General features: G+C 35.7%; 1 protein-coding gene across 2 annotated transcripts in view; it reads right to left on the reverse strand.

The window, feature by feature from the left end:
- The window catches only part of prmt3 (protein arginine methyltransferase 3), a 44,898-nt gene that overhangs the window by 17,901 nt on the left and 7,287 nt on the right, over positions 1-19,710 (reverse strand). For both annotated transcript variants that reach the window (XM_055037072.1, XM_055037073.1), the window contains 3 exons: positions 17,307-17,406; positions 7,991-8,069; positions 1,077-1,264 (listed from right to left, as the gene is read on the reverse strand). In XM_055037072.1, coding sequence (XP_054893047.1) covers positions 1,077-1,264; positions 7,991-8,069; positions 17,307-17,406 — 367 coding nt within the window. The remainder of the gene's footprint in view (positions 1-1,076; positions 1,265-7,990; positions 8,070-17,306; positions 17,407-19,710) is intronic.

The raw sequence follows: 19,710 nt of genomic DNA on the forward strand, positions 1-19,710 counted from the left end.
TCAACCGATACTAAAACTTAGATATCGGTATCGGAAGCTGATGGAGATTCCTTACATTTAAGTGGCAGCAAGTTAACATTTTTGAAGTAAAACAGTTCAATCTATTTTCACTGAAGTACAAAAAACTTCATCTGTTCAGTGGGAATTTATAATTCCACAAAACCGCTTGCTCTCAATTTTCCGGAATTGCAGCCAGCTCTAATGGAATGCTACTGGATCGTATCAACGGGAGGCAATAGATGAGAGTCCTTGTAATTTGGGCAGAGGGGGTGACTATTTGTCACTTGAGGGGAGAAGCTATCGATTAGAGGATTCAAATTCCATTACGTCAATGTTCGCCCCTCATTCATCACCCGCCCTGATGGCTGGAGGACGCAACACTTATCAGAGGCGCTAACTGGCAAAGGAACACAGCTCCGGCGCCGTAAGAAGGGCTTTTCTGGGATTTCTTTGTTCTCACATGAGACACGATTTCACTGTGTTTGTTTGTGGGTTTTATCTCAGAGAAAAGCCTGCAATCAGTTTGTATTTGTAACGAAGGAACTTAAACAAGGATTAGGCAAATCCATCATCACAAACACTTCCTGAAACTCCAAGAGCCCCTCTCTTAGTCTAGAGCTAACTCTGGTTCTCATTCTTCATATCTAAAAGCCTCAATGTTTCTGTCTCAGCAAAGCACACCAGGGACTTACATAACTGCTTCCCACTGCATTTGTGTGACTTACTTTTAAATAATTAGGATTTAAGTTCACTGAAGGTGCTGTTTAGACTGCTTTAACCCAACTCTTGTTCATTTGCGTAGAAAGTCTGGTTTGTTTGTAGAGGTGTGAATGCGCCATCAAACTCTGATGGGGACCAAAACAGTAAACCCTGGTCCGCTCCGCCTACAAACCTAGTGCAGTCTGAATATATATGTGAATGCCAAGAAAACCAAAGCAGGAAGTGGACTACAGCACATGGCACTCTGGGTAAATACAACCAAAAGAAATGCGACAGTCCAATACCAGAAACGGCTCATGGTCTTTTCATATTACTGTGTGGAGAGGTTCTGATTTTTGGATTGTCAGGATGTTTACCTGTACAACAGCAGGTTCAGAGATGAGTGTCTCCGCCTGCACCACTTCCACCACCGCCTCAGGCACCACCACTGTCTTCATGCACGCCATATTGAAGCCGTATACGTCCTCCCAGAATGCAATGCGGTCTTGGTGCTTCTGTGCGTCTCCCACAGCTGCCAGGCTGATGTTACAAAGATCTGGATACACTGGAATAAGAAATAAAAATGACACACTTTTAAAGACAAGTCAAAACTTTAGTTCACAAAAAAAAAAACTATTAATTGAGAGAAGTACAATTAAATCTCAAGTTTAAAAGCATATTATTCAACCCAGAGATGTCAAAACTATTTGCAAACCTCAACAACTGTAAGACTACAAGTAGTTGTTGGGCCCAAAAGTGGATCTGTTCTGAAAAATGCAAAACCAATTTTACAAACTAAACACAATGTTTTAATGATATGTACCAGTCCAATTTATGTACAGAAATTATTTGCATTTTATTTGTTTATTTAAGAATCCCTATTGGTCTCTTTGTTGTTGCTTAAGTTTTCGAATTTAAGATTATTTTAATTTGCTCACATCATTTATTTTTTATTTTTGATGAGTGAAAATTTCACCTTGATTTTGTTTTAAGGATTTCAATATCAAATGGTAAATTGTATCTGTGCTACTCTTAAATTGTGGCCATACAGAATCATTTCAAGGGCCGCAAAATGTCCCCGAGCCACAATTTGGACACCCCTGTGGTAATCCAAGTTAAAAAAAAAAAAAAAAAAAACACATTTAAATAAAATAATTTAAAGATTTAATTTATCATTGTTGTCGGGACTTTCTTTCCAGACAACAATGATTTAATCCATTAAGATATTTATTTTACACTAAACAAAAGAACATTAATCATAACTAGAGGAACGGGAAGAAAGTTTCAGTCTGAAAAAGTCAATTCGGTGATGAGTTGTTTTTTTTTTTTAATATCAACAAATATAATGACTAACAAACCATTTTACAAATTCAATCATAGAACAGTCGGGCATGCAGTGGGTGTGGACATTTACATCAATTTTATGATTGCGCCGTAATGACTGTATCCATCACATGTGAACAAAATATGGCCTGATGACCACTTTGTCCTACTTTAACTTTTCATACTTCATGTTGCACAGCTCATCCCAGAAACAATGGTGCACCGCTTTGTCCCAGAATGCAACATATGGCGAATTAAAGCTCTTACAGCAAAACAGAAACTAGGTTTTTATTTAAGATGTTTGTTTTTTTATTCACCTGGCTGATGGACGACATCTAAAAGTTACAAACTATCCAAGATTAATACACTTTTAATTTCACTGGATAAATTTGTAACATGTTGTCAAGCACTACAAAAAAAAACTATAACCACTAAAGTTTCATCATTTATGTTAATTCATAAACTTAAAAAATAACTTACTAGAGAAAAAAGATTGTTTATACATTTATGATACCCTATAAAGTTGTCCTCTCTATAGATATACTTTTGATATAAATGTCTAAGATTTACATCATATTTCAGGCTATAAAGTAACAAACAAAAAGGTCATTTTAATTTGTTTAAAGCAAAAAGTTGACAAAAATGAAAGAATATCAAAGCTTTAATCAGTTGCTGACAAATCGAGAAATATGTCAAACTTTGAGTGCAGCTATTTGCAGGTAATAAATCAATCCTATAGAGGATCAGAAAATAACATTAATAAAGGTAGACATTGAAATGAATTAGTTCTGCATTTTGTTTTATGTATATCGTTTTATGTTTGTGTTGAAAAATATTTGCATATTCTAACAAAAAAACTTTGTAAGTGTGTTTCTGTCATTGCTGTAGGACAATAAAGTGCAAAGCGATTCTTTTCAGCCTTTATACTATGCTTGGCATAATATACTAAATAATAATAGAGAAAATAAATTTTTAAATCAGACAGAAAAATGCAACCCACTTTCTTTTCTTTATTGTTCTCTCAAGGCTTCAGGGTAAGAGTGATAATAAATCTTTACAAAATCAATAACAGCATTACTCTGCTTTAAAATTTAATTCAGCAGCGAAACTAAATTATTCCCAAAGAAATAAAAAAAAAACAAAGATACAAAGAAAAGGTATGATTAATGGCTGCACCACCACCCAAAACGTCAGCGGAGTTATTGTGAAATAAAACAGGAATGCAAGCAAAAAATAAACAAATAAACAAGTGACAAATTATGTAACGGTTTTATTATTTCAGATGCAAGAGTTTTCCTAGATTTGTTGCCTAAATAAAATTAAACATAAAATAAGTTGGGTTGTACAATGTCATAATATTAATTTATTATTGTTTTGTCTTTGTAAACTCTTTGTGTAAATTACCAAATGAATAATTTATGACCTAAAATGAACATTAAGTGCAAACTTTAATGTTTGGTCATTGCAGTTCCACATCAGAATACTCATATCGGTTGTGAAAAGGCTTGGACGGCTAATATCCTTGGCGATTAGACACAAGATGCTTGAAGCCAAATTTATTCCTGCTGTGAAGCAACATTAGCCAACACCAACGGCCTGACTACTTTCATGACCATAAGTCAAAACTAAACCAAATTAAATGTAGGAAGAATGCAAAACAAAGTCAGATGATTTCAACAAGAAGTGGAACATGATACAATATTGTTATTTTTACATATTATGGTAGATCTGATAGAAAAAACAAAAACATCAGTTTCAAAACTAAATATTTCTAACTTTTGAAACTCAAAAATTAATTGTTCCTATGGATTTTTTTAGATTAATCTCAAAATTAACCTAAACCTAATCTTTCTAGCAAATTTGGGATTTTTTCCAACTCTGAAATTTTCACCTTTTTTCTCATAAATCTGTGAGGTTCAGCTAAAAAAAAGTTTTCTAGCAGATTTTCAACCAAAAATATACAAAACAACAAAATGTTCTACATCTTTTTATGAGCTAACTAAATGATGCAATATTCTACTGTTAACACATGGTTTGCTACATCTTTCCAAACCTTTTAACTGTTAAAAGTTGAAAAGACTGCATTAAAACAAAAATCTTTGGGAGAGACGATGAACACCTTAAATTTGACAGCTTGCACATTTAGCAGCTTTCTTCAAATACTTGAGAAATATTCTCAGCCCATGATGATTGCATCGCAAATCATGAATGTCACTGTGACTATGGATGCACCGATCCACTTCTTTTCACAAATATCAGAGGTTTAGCATCAGCCAATACCGATCCGATGGGAAAAAAAACATCAGGGAATCAACTTGAAACCTCTCTCTTTTTGAACATAGACAAAAATGTGAAGAATTACAAACTTGTAGAATTTGGTGCAGACTTTCTACAACATGTAAAACATAAACAGTAACAACCCTCCTTTCAAATGGTTCAGAAATGCAGTTAGGAATTATAAATATTATGTCAAATAAATAATAAAGCATGGTGTTGTTTCAAGCACAAAGCATAGAATTAGATTGAATAGATCCACCCTTATGGGTCGGGAAGATTGTAACGATGCCCAATCTGAATTTCTTTCAGATATTAATATTATAATATTAATATTAAATCACTGGATCTCCTGAAGTACTTTATTTGAATCCCTTTGAATCCCCAATTTTTCAGCAGATTCTGAAGATTTAATAATATAAACCATGCATGTAGGATGTTTTATTTTTCATTCCAGGTTATGCGTGAAGAGCCTAACATGATGTGTGAAAGGACAATAACAGACAACTGATTATCACCATGTTTACGGATAATGTACTCAATTATTTACACACGCAAACAGAAGCTTTGTCAGTTCATGTTTTTCTGACTACAGATGTGAGTGAGCAATGATGCAACTGACTGGTGAAGGTGTAGGTGCTGAGTAGACAGAATCAGGCAGGCCCGTCTGTAAGAAAGCAAGAGCGACAAAGCGCCGAATGCGGGCGTAATGTGCAGAAATACGGAAAAACGAGGAAGGGTAGCATCAATAGATTCATGGCTTTGACATCTGCGTCCTTCTCGATTCGCTGCTCACAGGCCGTTTGTCAAGAGCCGCACTCCCCTTCACCCCCACCCTGTACTTTAGCTGTGTTTGCCCCTGTCCACCCCCCATCCCATTGGTGGCCTGTGAAAGAGGGAAAAGAAAGTGCAGGAAGGTGGGGGGTTATAGTACAAAACAGATCTCTTTTCCCTGGACACTGTACTGTGCCAGGCATGTGGGGACACATTTCAGGATGAAGGGGAAGTTAATGTTGTGGGGAAAATGGGGGAGCTGCTGTAACTCTGCTCTAATGTAGCTTAAACACACATATAGCAGCAACGCTGCAGGCCTGGACTAATAACTCAGCACAGGCATGTGCACAAACACTTTAAATCCAAAAATACGCGTTGGAATAAAACTGGAGAAATCCAACACAGCACAGTGACTTAATGGATTTGCAATTTTTTCAGCACTGCACTCAACTTTATATTAACTAATACAACATAAAGGATCTCCAGTCATAGCAAACAGTGTTTCCTGCACACAAACATAGCAACATTTTATTAGTTTGCACATGATGTGGTAAATATGGGTGATTTAACAAAGTTTCCAATATTTATTGGACTTATTTTGATTTGTGATTTTATTAATAAACTCTCTTTATTTGACGTGTTTTTATTTTTATTTGTTTACACTGCAAAAGCACAAAGTTTTACTAAATATTTTTATCTAATTTCTAGAGTAAATGTCTTGGGATTCTTAAAATTAGATAAAATTACCTTACAAGTAAATTTCTAGTAATATTTGGAAGATTGTTTTAAGTCAGTAAATCCTTTATATTGATGAAAAAGTTCTACTTTCACTGGAAGATTTTAATTTTGACAATACATTTTTCCTTAACTAAAAAAAATCAGTGGGCAAAAAAACTCCAAACAATATGGACACTTTAGGGCTTGGGCCTAAACAATATTAACTGGAATTTACTTTGACAACAAATTGGAACTCTTACCATAATTAGAAATTTAGCACGATAAATGATAAACGATTCAAAAAATCATATCAATTCTCCAAAATTCAACCCAAAAGCTGCAACTGAGGGAAAAATGGAGAGTAAAATTCTGGTTAAAAATGCCATGAAAGCCTCATAATTACCAAAAATAATTTCCTTGTCAAGAAATAATAATTAAAGACAAAACTCGGAAGAAGCCACGCCCCTCTTAACACACCTCCATTATCAACAAGACTGGAGGTTGCTTATCGGACTTCTCCTCTACTTTAAGACACGGTGTGTAAAAAGAAGATAAAAGTTTCAATTTGAATAGGATTTTATTAATAAATAGAATTGATTTAGAACATGACTGATATTTACTTTTATGATTATTTAAAATGTTTATTACGGTAGGTTGCTCTGACAAACAGCTTTGGTGCTGCAACAACACGGATGTTTAAAATATTTTTAAAAAGACGAAGCGGAAGAAGCAGAGCACAATTTAGAAGAAAGAAACTTTATTCCTCCCTTTGGGGAATGAATAAATTTCCTCAGGGGAATTGTAGTTTAATTAAGTTTGTCAAGTAAATTTAATTAAATTGTTCAATAATATTTATTGGTAACTTAGTATAGTAAAATTTTTAAAACTTGATTTAGTTTTAAAAGAAAAGATAGTTGACGGTTTGTCCCCTGACTCTCTCAGGCTTAGTTCACTAACAGGGTGTAATTTGTATTATAGCTGAAGCTATTAATAAAGTGGGTACATTATGCTTTTCGGGAAATAAAAGAACTTTTACAGTTATTAGGCAATAAATTAGTTGTGTAAACCTGAATTATGCGCTCAGTTTATTAACATATGGCTTGATTAGAAAAGTGCTGGACAGCAGCCACTGGCTCGTTAAACCGAGAGAACGTTGATTTCAAATTCTCGCTGGTTTTGGAGCTGAAAGCAAAAATAATTCAGTAAGACAATATCTAATGCTAACGTTTGCTAATTTTAATATTATTTTTATAACTATTAAAAATACATATATTGCAAGTTGGTACCAAAAGTCATTTAGCACTAAGTTAGTGTTCAAGTTCAGTTTGACTTGTAAATTCAATTACACTGAGAGAACTTTCTCTACTGCAGTTGGGGAAGTTAGTTCTTTTGGAAGATTGGAGAAATGGTCTGGACGGCGCTCTCTTCATGACTACTGTCTTCAAATGCCGTCTTCAAAGCACAACTTGAGTTTTCAGACTCAATTTTCTCCTTTTCCCAGCAAACTTCCCCAGTCGGGGAAGGTTCGAAAAGAAAAGCGTCAAAAATATGAAAAATATCTACTTTACCTTTAACCATTTGAAGCTTTGAGCATTAGACCCAGGAAGTGACAGTGAGCTCAGACCATCAACGTCTAAGTTATGAAGAACCATACGCTGACCTCTGACCTGTACGTTTTTGTCCCACTCAGGTCATGTCTCACCCGTCCAAATCTTCCTTTCATGCACATTTGTCTCTATAGGTGCTTGTCATTCTGGCTGCCCCTGTATGTGTGTGTGTGTGTGTGTGTGCGTGTGTGTGTGGGGGGGTGTGTGTGCGTGTGTGTGTGTGTGTGTGTGTGTGTGTGTGTGCGCGCATGTGTGTAAGTGTGAACCTTTTCATGTCTCACGGAGCCAGTAAAGGCAGTGAGGTGGAACCGTTTCCCAGCATGGTCACATCTGACACAAATCGTTACATTTGTGCCAAAGATGTGATGACAAAAGAAAAAAATAAAATTATTTCAAAGTGTGTCAAGTTAATATCTTTGAGTTTCTTTATGTCACCTCATATTCACTGTTAAAAAAGCCCATTTTTTATTCAGTAGACAATCATATTTGAGGCTAGCTGCTACTGAAGCAAACCTAGAGCAATCTAGCTAAAGGACTGAATATAAATTGTATTTATATTTTACAAAACACAAACATCAAATATTTATACCACTTACCTGAACCACCGTCAGCCAAGTAACAGTCTCTGGCATACAGGACAGAGTCCAACATGGATTCAAAGAGCAAGAAGTAACCCTGGTGTTAAAATAAATAAAACCATAATTACTACAGGAAACTTAATTTTAGAGCTTCAAAAGTGAACAAAACAAAAATGCAACTCCAACTTCATGATCAGATTAATATAAATATAATATAGTCATTGCAATAAATCATGTTTTGGGACAATTTTCAAGTAGTGTAACTGTAATACCATAACAAAGCAAGAATATATTCTCAAAGATCAATAAACTTTAAATTTTAATGAACATTTAAACACTGGAAGTGGAAGACATTTTAAATATCCAAAATAAATAAAACAACAGAACCAACAAATAAAATGAATTATGAAACCTCTGTGAACAAAATTATCCATAATTATCCAAAACACCAGATGAAGACTTTCGTCATCCAATCTTTTATAGAAAGAGAGAAAAGAGAAACTTGTGAGAGGCCTAGAAATAAATAAGAATTTATAAGTTTGGGATTCAAAACTTAGGAACTTTTACAGGTTTTATTAGAACAGTCTGAAGTACAAATCTTTCATTAATGGAACATTTTTATCGGCTCAACATTAATTCAATAATTCCAGATACTCCAATTTATCTGAGGTTATTTAATACAATGGTGTCGCCATTGTACTTTAGGAATAATAGTAATGTGGGTTTGTTTTGATCCAAAATGTTCCAATAGTCTCCATATTAATATTGGCTGTAAAGCCAAACTGGCATTTATTCATGAGTTTAAACGTGATTATAAATGATTAGCAAAGCTTCTCTTTAACTTTATTTAAAATGTGATTTAGGTATGGTACATCAAGGTTGCTCCTTCAACAGATGATTAATGAATGACTTAATATTTAGTTTAAATTCAGCATTACCACAGACATTTAAATTAGCAGTAGCTGTGAATTGGGTGCTGCAGCCACGTGACCAGATGTCTAAAAATTTGACCCCGAGTTGCCCTTGTGTTCTGCTCCAGAAGACAGCACATTAACCGTGGTATTATTCCATTAATGCTGAAATTGAGTTCTGTCCACCTCTCGTAGGTTCCTGCCTGAGTGGCGGATAGTGCTGACAAATGGCTTTTTCTACCTGCTGCCCCCCAGCAAATGTATAAACCAATCAGATCAGCCTTTCCTCTAGAAGTTCAGCCCAAAAATATGTTCTTTTTCAATATTTGTTACAACTTATGGGAGGACATATCTCCATCTGGGATGAGAAGATGGAGTAACAATAAACTGTCCCAGAATTTAACTTGATAAATGACAATATTGCCATCTTGAAACCATTTCTAACTATTACAATAACAATATAATATGAATGCAAGTACACCCTCTTGAAAATAAACAAACTTTAATTCCCAAAGAATGCATAACATTGGAACTGGAAGACATTTTAAATCTCCAAACTAAATAAAGAAATGGGCTGTGAAGTCTCAATAAAACAAAACTGGCATTAAAAACATTAAGACATTAGCCTCTGGCAGGGAAAAAACTCAAAACTGCTACTTAGGACTTTTGTTAAATAAAAAAGAGAAAGTACAAACTAACCACTTTCTACTGTGTTAAACACTTGCAGCATTTTTCAAAATGGCGGCTTTAAGCAAACTATACCAACAAAAATGAGACGAATGATGTAGGCTCAGTATCAACTTCAGCTGTTACTGCTAGAAACTGGAAATCAGGCCTGGAATCGGACAGACTCTGATCTGAACCTTCAGAGTCACATAAAGATGGTTACAAAGTCAGTCTTCTATCACCTGAAAACTATAATATTCACCACAACACTGGAACAAATTTCCAGAAAACTGGAGAACAGCCTCAAAAATCAAGGCTGAAACCCCAAATGTTTAAAGTTGCCTTTCGTTAGTTGTAAGTGCATATGCAGTGCATATGATCAACATATTTGATTGATTATTTTGTTGACAAATTCTAATGTCTATTGCTGGTGACTATATCATGTTTTTATGACAAAAAAGCTGTTTGGACTGCCTTGTTGCTGAAATTTGCAACACAAATGAGCTTGACTTGACTTTGAAATGAACAGCAATATGTTTACAATTCAGGGATTCAAACTGCTGCACAGACAGAAAGCTTGATCAAGTGATACTTGCCACCACAAAGTTCCTGTTTTATTACAAGAATGAAAGGAATGGTTATTGAAAAACATTAAAGTCTGTTGAAATTTAGAGATCTGATTTAATCTAGCTGGTTGTAGAGCTGAGGAAATGGTTCACAACTCCAACACCAGAGAGCAGATCAATCTAAGTTGGATGTTTACAGCTTCATAGTGAGACAGCTGATTAAATTTAGCCTCAACTCAACAGTCAAAAGAAAAGGATGGCTTGAGCTGCTTTTGGGAATCCAATACCTCTACTTTCTCTAGAATGGAGGTAAAGAGGGACAAGGAGAGGTGAGGGCCAGGGTAGGAGATAAAAACTAAATGAGGAGTGTGAGTGTGTGTGTGTGAAAGGATATATGATTAAAGACAAAGTGGAGAGTGGGAAGAGCAAAACAGGGTGATAGTGAGAGAATGTGGTGGGCAGCAGAACAGTAACTCAATGAGATAAGAGGCTTATTATTCAAATAAATACAACATTTCACTGGAAGGAGGAGCGCATACCAAGTCAAACAGCTCTGATTTATAACCGCAATACCAAAATCTTCACCATCTCTGTCATGGGCTGGAGCTGATAGTGATGACAGTGATGAAGCTGATATAACAATCTCATCCTCTGTCTTTTTATCAACGCTGGACCAGACAAAGCCAAAGTCAGGCCCACAGACCGTCTACTGCTGACTGCTGTGGTCCAGTCAACGTCCTTAGCAGCTGAGCGGATCGTTTTTAAAGCCTTCACACGGTCTCGTAATTTAGAGCCCAATTTCACGGGACACTGGTTCATGAAGGAAAGAGGATATAAGAGGTATGCCTGAAAGCAGAGTCACACCTTATTTTTATCATCAACAATCTTCCTTAGACATCCTGAAAGTGACACGTCCTACACAAAACCCTAATTTAAGCATCTGCATTGTAAACAAAAGACATAAAGAAATGTAGAGGCATGAGTGTTCAGTCACTAAATATCAAGAATAATTAGCCAGTAATGGACATGTGATCCTATTGAAGAGGGTTGAGGTCACCGAAGAAAACTCTCAGAATTCAGAGTTTAGATTTTTCATCTCAGGATTCTGTCTCGTTTGAAGGTCATAATTCCGAGATTAAAGTCATAATTCTGCAAAAGAAAGTTATAATTCTGAGAAAAAAAGTCAGAATTTTGAGATTAAAGTCATAATTCCGAGATTAACGTCAAAATTCTCAGAAAAAAAGTCAATTCAGAGATTAAGGTCAGAATTTATTTTTCCAGAAGAGGCCATAATCCTCTTCTGAAGTCATAAATGAAAAAAAGAAGGCACCAAATGATCAAAAGCAAATCCTGCTTTAGTTAGTGTTTGGTTACTTAAAACAAAACAAAAACAGTCCATTCGTTTTCAGGAACATTTCTCATTTTGCCTTTGGTCTACTTCTGATTGGTTAACGATCCCATCGTGATGACTCCTCTTCTGGAACCAGAATGAGTCCTGAGATTCGGTCACAAAGACGTGTTTTTCCTGTCCGATTCAGCTCTGACACGTTTCTTCTTGCATCACACCTTTTCTGTTTTTGTCTCATTTTTACGTGTAACTAGTTGTTGGCAACATTTACCATAAAACTGCGCAATTTAACATTTTAAAAATATAATCTTCTTCCTGGTTACATGCTAATGTCAAAAACACTAGTTTTTTGATGAATGGTTTTGTTTTGTTTCACAAAGCCACAATGGAAACACTTTTTTTTTATAGACAAGCAACCACCAGGTACGAAGAAGACTACGACAGGAAGTCATTGGAGGATGTTGGTGTTTTGGAAAAATGTGAATAAGTTTGTTTATGGGATACAAGTGATTTTAGTTGTGTTTTTGATATAATTTAAACACAACAATTGCAAAATTGTGTTTTTTTTCCAACATTTATAATAAAAACATAACTAACTCCTTGGGAGAAAAGACTCATCCCACTATTATAATCAATTTAAATGTAATATTCCTTATGGAAAAGATTAAATCCATCAGTAAACTGATTGTTTTTGTAAAAATACTTCCTGAAATCAATAAATGTCTGAAACAACACCAATGAGCAGAGGCGTTACTGTGGGCCAATGACTCCCTTGGCAGATGGCAGTGTAGCCACTGTGCATTTGCATGAAAGCAGCTAATGAAAACCTAATGACAATGGGCCGAAACAGCTTATACACATTAACATTAGCATATAAAACGCATTCCCATGGGGGAGCTAGCATTTACATATACAGCTCAAGTATACAAAAATAAACACAAAATTGCAAACACACTTTTATTTTTGTGCTTTTCTGTTGAAATTATATCTTTGTTATGTCTTGTTTAAGAACAGGTATCCGCAATGAGAAGAAGAACTTTAAACTCTTGTAGTTATTCAAAGAAAAATGAACAAAAATGTCATCAATCTTTAGGAGAAAGTGCCTGTAAAAAATCCTCGTCAGCACTTTTCACTTTCACTGCCTCCCCGCTCTCCTTTTGCGTTCAGCTCTCATCTTCCTCAATTACAGCAGATCATCATCACGTCCAGTCCCAGGAGGGGCCGATCAAAACAAAAGCAGCTGAATAAAACGCATGAGTGTGTTTGTGTGTGAATGGATGTGTCTGTGTGGGAGCAGCACAGGACTGGATGGGGAGACGGGATTGTTTCATGCTCCGCTGAATACTGATGGAAGCAGCTCCGTCGCTTTGCTCCTCTTCCATTCAAACATATAGGATCAGATTCTTAATTAGCACAATCACATTACACATATCCTAAGATACGATGTCGCTTGGTAATATCATCAACTAAAGAAAATGTACATGAAAATCAAAGCAAAAGTAGGAATATGATAGTAGAAGGTTAAATCTTGAATCATAAATTACTAGACAAAAAGGCCCCAAAAAACACTATGAAAGACAATGATATTAAAAGCTAATTTAGGAAAAAACATAATTCCTTTGCTCTCGTTTTGTTAACGTTCCTGAAATTAGATCAAATTATGAGTTCACAAAGTTGTTGCGAGTGTTTGACATGAATTTTTGAGAAGTTTGCCTTGAAAGATCATTCCCACTTGTGTTTTACCACCAACTGGAAGCGAAAACATCTAAAAACAATCCCTGCTTCCTCTAATCTCAGTTGTGTGTCTCATTCATCATATCACTGATAAAAGTCCAACTTTATCAATGATATGATGGGTCAACTATCAAACAGTCTCTTCTGAAGTGTGACTTGACTGACAGAAGAACTATAAGAAACCCGAGCAAAAATTAGTTAATTAAAGTTTTGTAATGCAAAATAATAGTTTAGAGTCTTGAGGTTGGAAGTATGCCAATAAATCCTAATTAGGCAGACTTGTGACTCAGTACCCGTGTGTGTTTGTGTGTGAGCGTCTGAGTGACAGCCCACCAGACTGAAGGACAAGGTGACTGATGAGTGCCTCGCTTTTCTGAGACAGTTTAAGGTTCTTGTTACATAACGTGACTAAAGCTGAAGAGTTTCCATTAATAGGACTTCACAAAATTACCAAACAAATATTCAGATCAGAAATGCTTTATGTTTTTAATCATAACTAACTTAACTAGAAGGATAATCTAAACCAGTAACAGAGAAGGTTTCTTGTTCCTGATTGTTTTCATTGTTTAAAGCTAAACACTATTTCAGCTCATGGTGAGTAAATAAAGTCCAAAATAACCTTACATTGATCAATATGTTCACAATCTTGAATATTGTTAACTTTTGTAATTTTAAGATGCAAAGAACTTTGAACAACCATCATCTGTGATCGATGTTGGAGCGACAGTCTTAATTTGGCCTTTGGGTAACTCCGCTTCCCTCCTTCCTGACAGCGCTATCCCGCGCTCTCTTATCTTCTCTGAACTGTTTGCTTCTTTGGCGTGGAGAGAAAGAGAGCAGATCAATGTTGTGAGTTATGAAATGACAGAGACGCTGCTGAAGGCACTCTCTCCATGAGACAGACCCTCATTTTCCCCCTTTCTCCTCCACCACCTCCACAAACACATCGCATCCGTCAAATATCTGGCTTAATAGCCATGTAACAATCGTCTGTCTGCTTAGACACACAGCGGGATTCAACCCTCTTGTTTTCTCTGCATCGTTAATTATTAATTACAAGTAAATGTAAAGTAAATATTTTGACATTTGACAGTAGCACCGATACTGATATCTGAGATTTAGTATCGACCAGTATAGAAAAATGTGTGCTAAATTGACTTCAAACATTTCTTTTTCAAAAAATATAAAGACATAAATATACTGAATTACGTAATTATTTTTAAATGGTTCAGAAGTGCAATTAGGAATTTTAAATAAAATGTACAATAAACAATAAAGCATGATGTCACTCAAAGCACAAAGCATAGACTTAGAGTGAATAAATCGGCCCTTGTGAACATCACATATTATCACTGATACACACACCAAAAAAAGTGATTTATTGCTTATTGGGACTGTATAGACAACAGTATCGGATCGTTGCATCTCTAGTATAAAGTGTTAAATCTCTTATAAAATACATTTTTTTATTCAACTAGTAGTTTTTGGAGTTTTTCTGGGTTATGATGAGATCCTTTATTTAATAACTGATAACTGATTGCTAATCAGAAAATATATAAATATTGTGATTGTACAATTATTTATACCTAACCAAAACTACAATGTGGCCAAAAAGCACCAGAAAAAACTGATCATTTTAAAATCTTTTTAAGGGAAATGGTGCAACATGTTAAGAAATGTGGTTCTTTCTTACATTACAGAGTGAAAGAAATCTGATGCTGTTTATACAGTCAGCAAAACATGTTTAAAAATGAAAGCGCCAGAAGAATTTGTTTGGATGGATTATAGCATTAGGATTAAATTAAATACACCTTTAGTAGTTTTTTTCCCATTAGAATCACTAATCCATTAATTTACAAGTTCTCCAAAAAGCCCATCTTTCAAAGCTCTGCTGATTTTATTATAATACGTCTCCCATTTTCAAACCGAGGAACATAAAGGATTGACTTATTTGTTGGTCTGCTCATATTTTCAAATAAATGATGGCGTCTGTTGTGAGTATAAATCAATGGCTCCCCAGATAGAGCAAGCATGAATGTGAAGATCTATTAATTGAATAAAGTTCTAACTTATTACAGTTTGGTGATGCAATAAATCAAACAGTCTTCTCTAAAAGTTTCTTATATATTTGGCTATGCTAACACATTTAGATTTTAGACAATGCATGACCATATGAAGAATAAAACATAAGGAAATCATACTTTTGGGCCCTTCCACAAAGCAAATCTTTAAACATAATTCTGAACATAAACAGCATTTTAAGAGCAGCCCTTAATACTTCCATTTGGGTCTCTCCTGCTCCTGTAAGCGCAAGAGTTTAAAAAATTTCTGTCAGTAAGTTCATGCTTTTTGGTGTCTGGAAAATGATCAGTTTCAAAAACCTCCAGAACGTAATGACACAAATCTGCAGGAACTGCCCCTTACCTCGCAACCCCAGCCCATTACCTAGTAACCCTAGCTAAGCTCTACTGAAATCTACTAAAATCATTAAAATTGATTTGGTCAAAAAATGGAATGAAACACATTTTGTGCAACCCAAAGACTTATCCTAACCTGTTCAAGGAAGCATGACTGGCCACAATCAAAAACACCCATAGTCAATAGAAGTCAAAGAAACTCAAAATATGTGTTTTTTATTATCTAAACTACACTTGGTATTCTTACATTTTACAAACTGAGGAATCTGTAAAGTTTTGGAAATTTTGACAAACTTCTACAAACACGGTTCCTTTGATTGATCTAAAGCTTCAACAGTGATAAAAACAAACAATTACAAGAAGTAACAGTAGAGAAATCCCATCCACAGTGACTCTCCGTTAATAAGACACGACCTGAAGTCATCGAAGTTATATACAATCTAAAGAAACTGGTCAGAGCGACTTCTCCTAAGACTGCTGTCATTTTTCCTGTTCATGCCGACAGATCAGAGAGCAGCTTTTTAAGTCTGAGCCATTCTGAGAAATGTCTGCCATTGCCGCCTTGATGAGAAGTGACTGGGGAATTCTTAGATTTATTAGCACTCAGTGAGCCAGTGTCATCAGAGATTACGCCCCCTATCCTTCACTGCTCCACTGGCATGTCAGCCTCCGAATTTCAATTTCCTCCACGAGAGGATGGGAAGGCTCTGGCTGGCGACCTGTGCTTGTGACCCTGGGGTATCACAATGAATAGGCGGGGAGGGGAAGAAGGGACAGATACGGGATGCTCATGAATTAGGGATGAATTCAGTGGTGCATTCAACTTTGGCTTTGGCTGTATCGCCACGGAGCATCTCACAGACAAATGGCAATCAAGGGATGGAAGGCTGGCCTTCCTGGTTATTTATTCAGAGGAGGAGCTAATGGACAAACTTAACTCCTGTTCTTATGACGCCACGTTCATGGCGTCTCACTTTCGCAGGCTTTTGGGGTGACATGCCATGCCCTATCAGAAATGGTGCTTAGCATTGACTTTTAAACATAGCTAAATATACACTTTGATTTAAAGTTTTCACTTGTTCACATCTTTATCCTTTAGTTTGGACAATAAATCAATAACAATATATAGTGTGATAGACACATGAAAAATATCGACACACAGTACACCTGATAAAACATTCACTGAATTCATTCTGGGGGATGAAGGCGGAGGAAAGGCTTTAGCTGCTCATCCTCTCACCAGCTCTGCAAGGTTGGTGGCGTTGACTAACTCATTCACTCTTCTGTTTACCTAGGAACAACCTGCTAAGCAACTTGAAAAGTAGCAGTTTCAGTTTTTTCCCCATTGTGCCTCAATACGCTTAAAAATTTAAAACAAGTGTGGAATGAAAAACAGGAAAAGAATAGATATGAGTCATTTTCCAGAAAATTTAAGGTAACACAGACATTAGAGATGAGAATCTTTCAATTTCTATTGATTCAATTCAGATTTTTAAGATGGCTATTTGATCCAGAAACAATTTTTAATTCCATCAATTTTCTAATCAAAAACTATTTCCAATTTTTCGATGAACCCAATTTTTCTATTCCAAAAATTCAGTTTAAATTCTATGACAGAAAAGAGAAAAAGACGGCGTAAACAAACAGAGTGCAAAAGTGGAAGTTATGTTGTGCTAATGAAACTGTACTGACCATCCATTCTGAGATGATGATGTCAACCTTCTGCACAGGAAGCTTGATGTCCTCGATGCGACCTTTAATCAGAGTGATGATGTTCTCCAGCTGGTTGGACCTGCAAGGAGACATGTTGAAACGTACGAAACTGCAGAAACACTAAAAATGTTTAGTTATGCTATTAAACTGTTATCTGAACTTTTATTCCAAGTTCAGATAACTTGTTGTTTTTAGTTGTTTGGATTGAAGTGTTAAACAACTAAAAACATTACAGGAAGTAAAACTGTCCCAAACTAAAGTAACTTGATAAAATCAGAGTTTTCCCCCTTTTTTTACTGCAACCTCTGTGATATGTTTATCACGTTTGGTAAATTATCTCTCAAAACTTATCCCATGACTAGAAGAAACATTTTTTACACATCACACAAGTCATGTGATCAACAACCAGACGTTACTACTGGCGGAAACAACAAAGAAGACAACAGGAAGTGGTAGAAGGATGTTTTTTTAAATGATGTATCGTTTTAACAAACTTATTCAGGTGTTATTTAAATTGCATTTATTTATTGGAAACAGCAGTAGTGAAATTGTGTTTTTGTTGTTTTTTCCAAATTAGCAAAATATCAAAGTTTTACGCACATTTATAAAGGAAATGCAGCTGGAGAGACAGCAACTTTAATACACTGGTAGCAGTGTAAACAATCAATAAATATGATGAAAATTTTCCATTTTATTTTTCTTTTTTTTTAATTTTCAAAACTTTTCATTGATCCGCAGTCAGCATCTTTACTCCTCTGCACTCAAGTCTCCTCAGACTGAAACAGAAACCTGAAAAGGACAAAACTGTAAGTATGAGCCAGCAATATGTCTGCTTCAGGTACAAACTGTAAGATCACCGCTGCCGTTGAAATGATCCCTCCTTTCTGAGCGGCCCGTTTGGGTATCAATCTCTGTGAATATTCCATTATCGTGACAGCTAATGTTACAGAGGACAGAACAATTACTCACAGAGGCCCAGGGAGCATTTCTGCAGCAACGATCCTTATCTTAAACTGTCTCTCCCATCTTGGCTGCTCCTCTAGTGCCGCTATCACCTCCTCCCAGAATCCAACACTCTCCCCTGCACCCATAACCCCCCACCATCTCCGCGTCCTGTCCTGCCTCCTCCACCTTTCACAAGAAGGAATCACTGTAATCTCATTATTGGGGTAATTTAGAGGACAATGTCAGGACTCTGGGGACAGAGTCGGTATCTCGGTGTATTTGTGGGGGTGTGAGAGCAATGTTCACAAATAATTACTTTCTAGTGTAAAATGTTCACCATGTCATATCATTTGTTTTCATTACAGCTTACATGACGAAGCAAAGGGATTAATACTTCAATGAAAAGTTTTAACTTAATCTTTCATCAGATTGTGTTACTGCCATCAGCCCACATTAAACAAAACAAATATAATTTAATGTATACAAAAATGATATCCTGTTGTATTTATCACCTTCATTTAAACACTGCTCCTTTCAAAATTCTTGGAGATATTTTTTTTTTTATCCTTTACAGGTGATTTATTACAATTCTCTGAACAGGGTGAGATAGATCTGTGGGTGATAGAAAACCTCCTCATGAGACCATTATTAAAAAAACTGTCTTTATTCAGAGGCTTCTTCAAAGGTGTTGTAGCACAGACCTCTACAGGAGATCTTTCCTGCCCATAGCCATCTCCATCTACAAAAATAATTTTTAACTAATGAGTTACAACATTTCATTTCCATTTGAGATCAATAAAGAAAATGTTAATTTTATTAAATAAAAACCTACTTAGTTTATCTACAAAAAAAAGTAGATTTGGAGGTTTAGTAACACTTTAAGGTACCTTCAGACACTCAGTGCAGCGTCTTTTTTAGTTGTGTCTATTTTACACTTTTACTAATATAAAGGCACTTTTTATAAATAAATTGGATTGAAATTTGAATTCCCGTCTTTTCATTTATTTTTTTTACGGGATTTAAGTACCCATTAGAAGAGTGACTGAGAAAAAGAGAACACATCAAGCTTTTCATTTAAACTTTGCTGACAGAGCAGAGACAGGAGATGGATGCTCCTGCCCAGCCAATAGGCACAACTTTAATTAGAATCCTCATTTTAACATTGAGAGGAAGTACACACACACACACACACGCACGCACACACATACGAAATACCAGCTTTAAAGTTATGCACCAAGTCATCACTTGATATTAAATGGTGTCTCTTTGTCACTATGTCTATATGTGAACAAAAGTGTGAAAAAGGATCCAAGCGAGCGAGAATTAAGGGCATCTTTCTTCACTGCTGGCGAACCTGCTACATAACCCGCACACTGACACACACTTCAACAGCAAGTCAGTGGTCTGTAAAATTAAAACATCCTTTCCCTTCAGCAAA

The sequence above is a fragment of the Poeciliopsis prolifica genome, unplaced genomic scaffold (genome assembly GCF_027474105.1).
Source record: "Poeciliopsis prolifica strain line A6 unplaced genomic scaffold, Auburn_PproV2 SCAFFOLD011, whole genome shotgun sequence".
Lineage (NCBI taxonomy): Eukaryota > Metazoa > Chordata > Actinopteri > Cyprinodontiformes > Poeciliidae > Poeciliopsis > Poeciliopsis prolifica.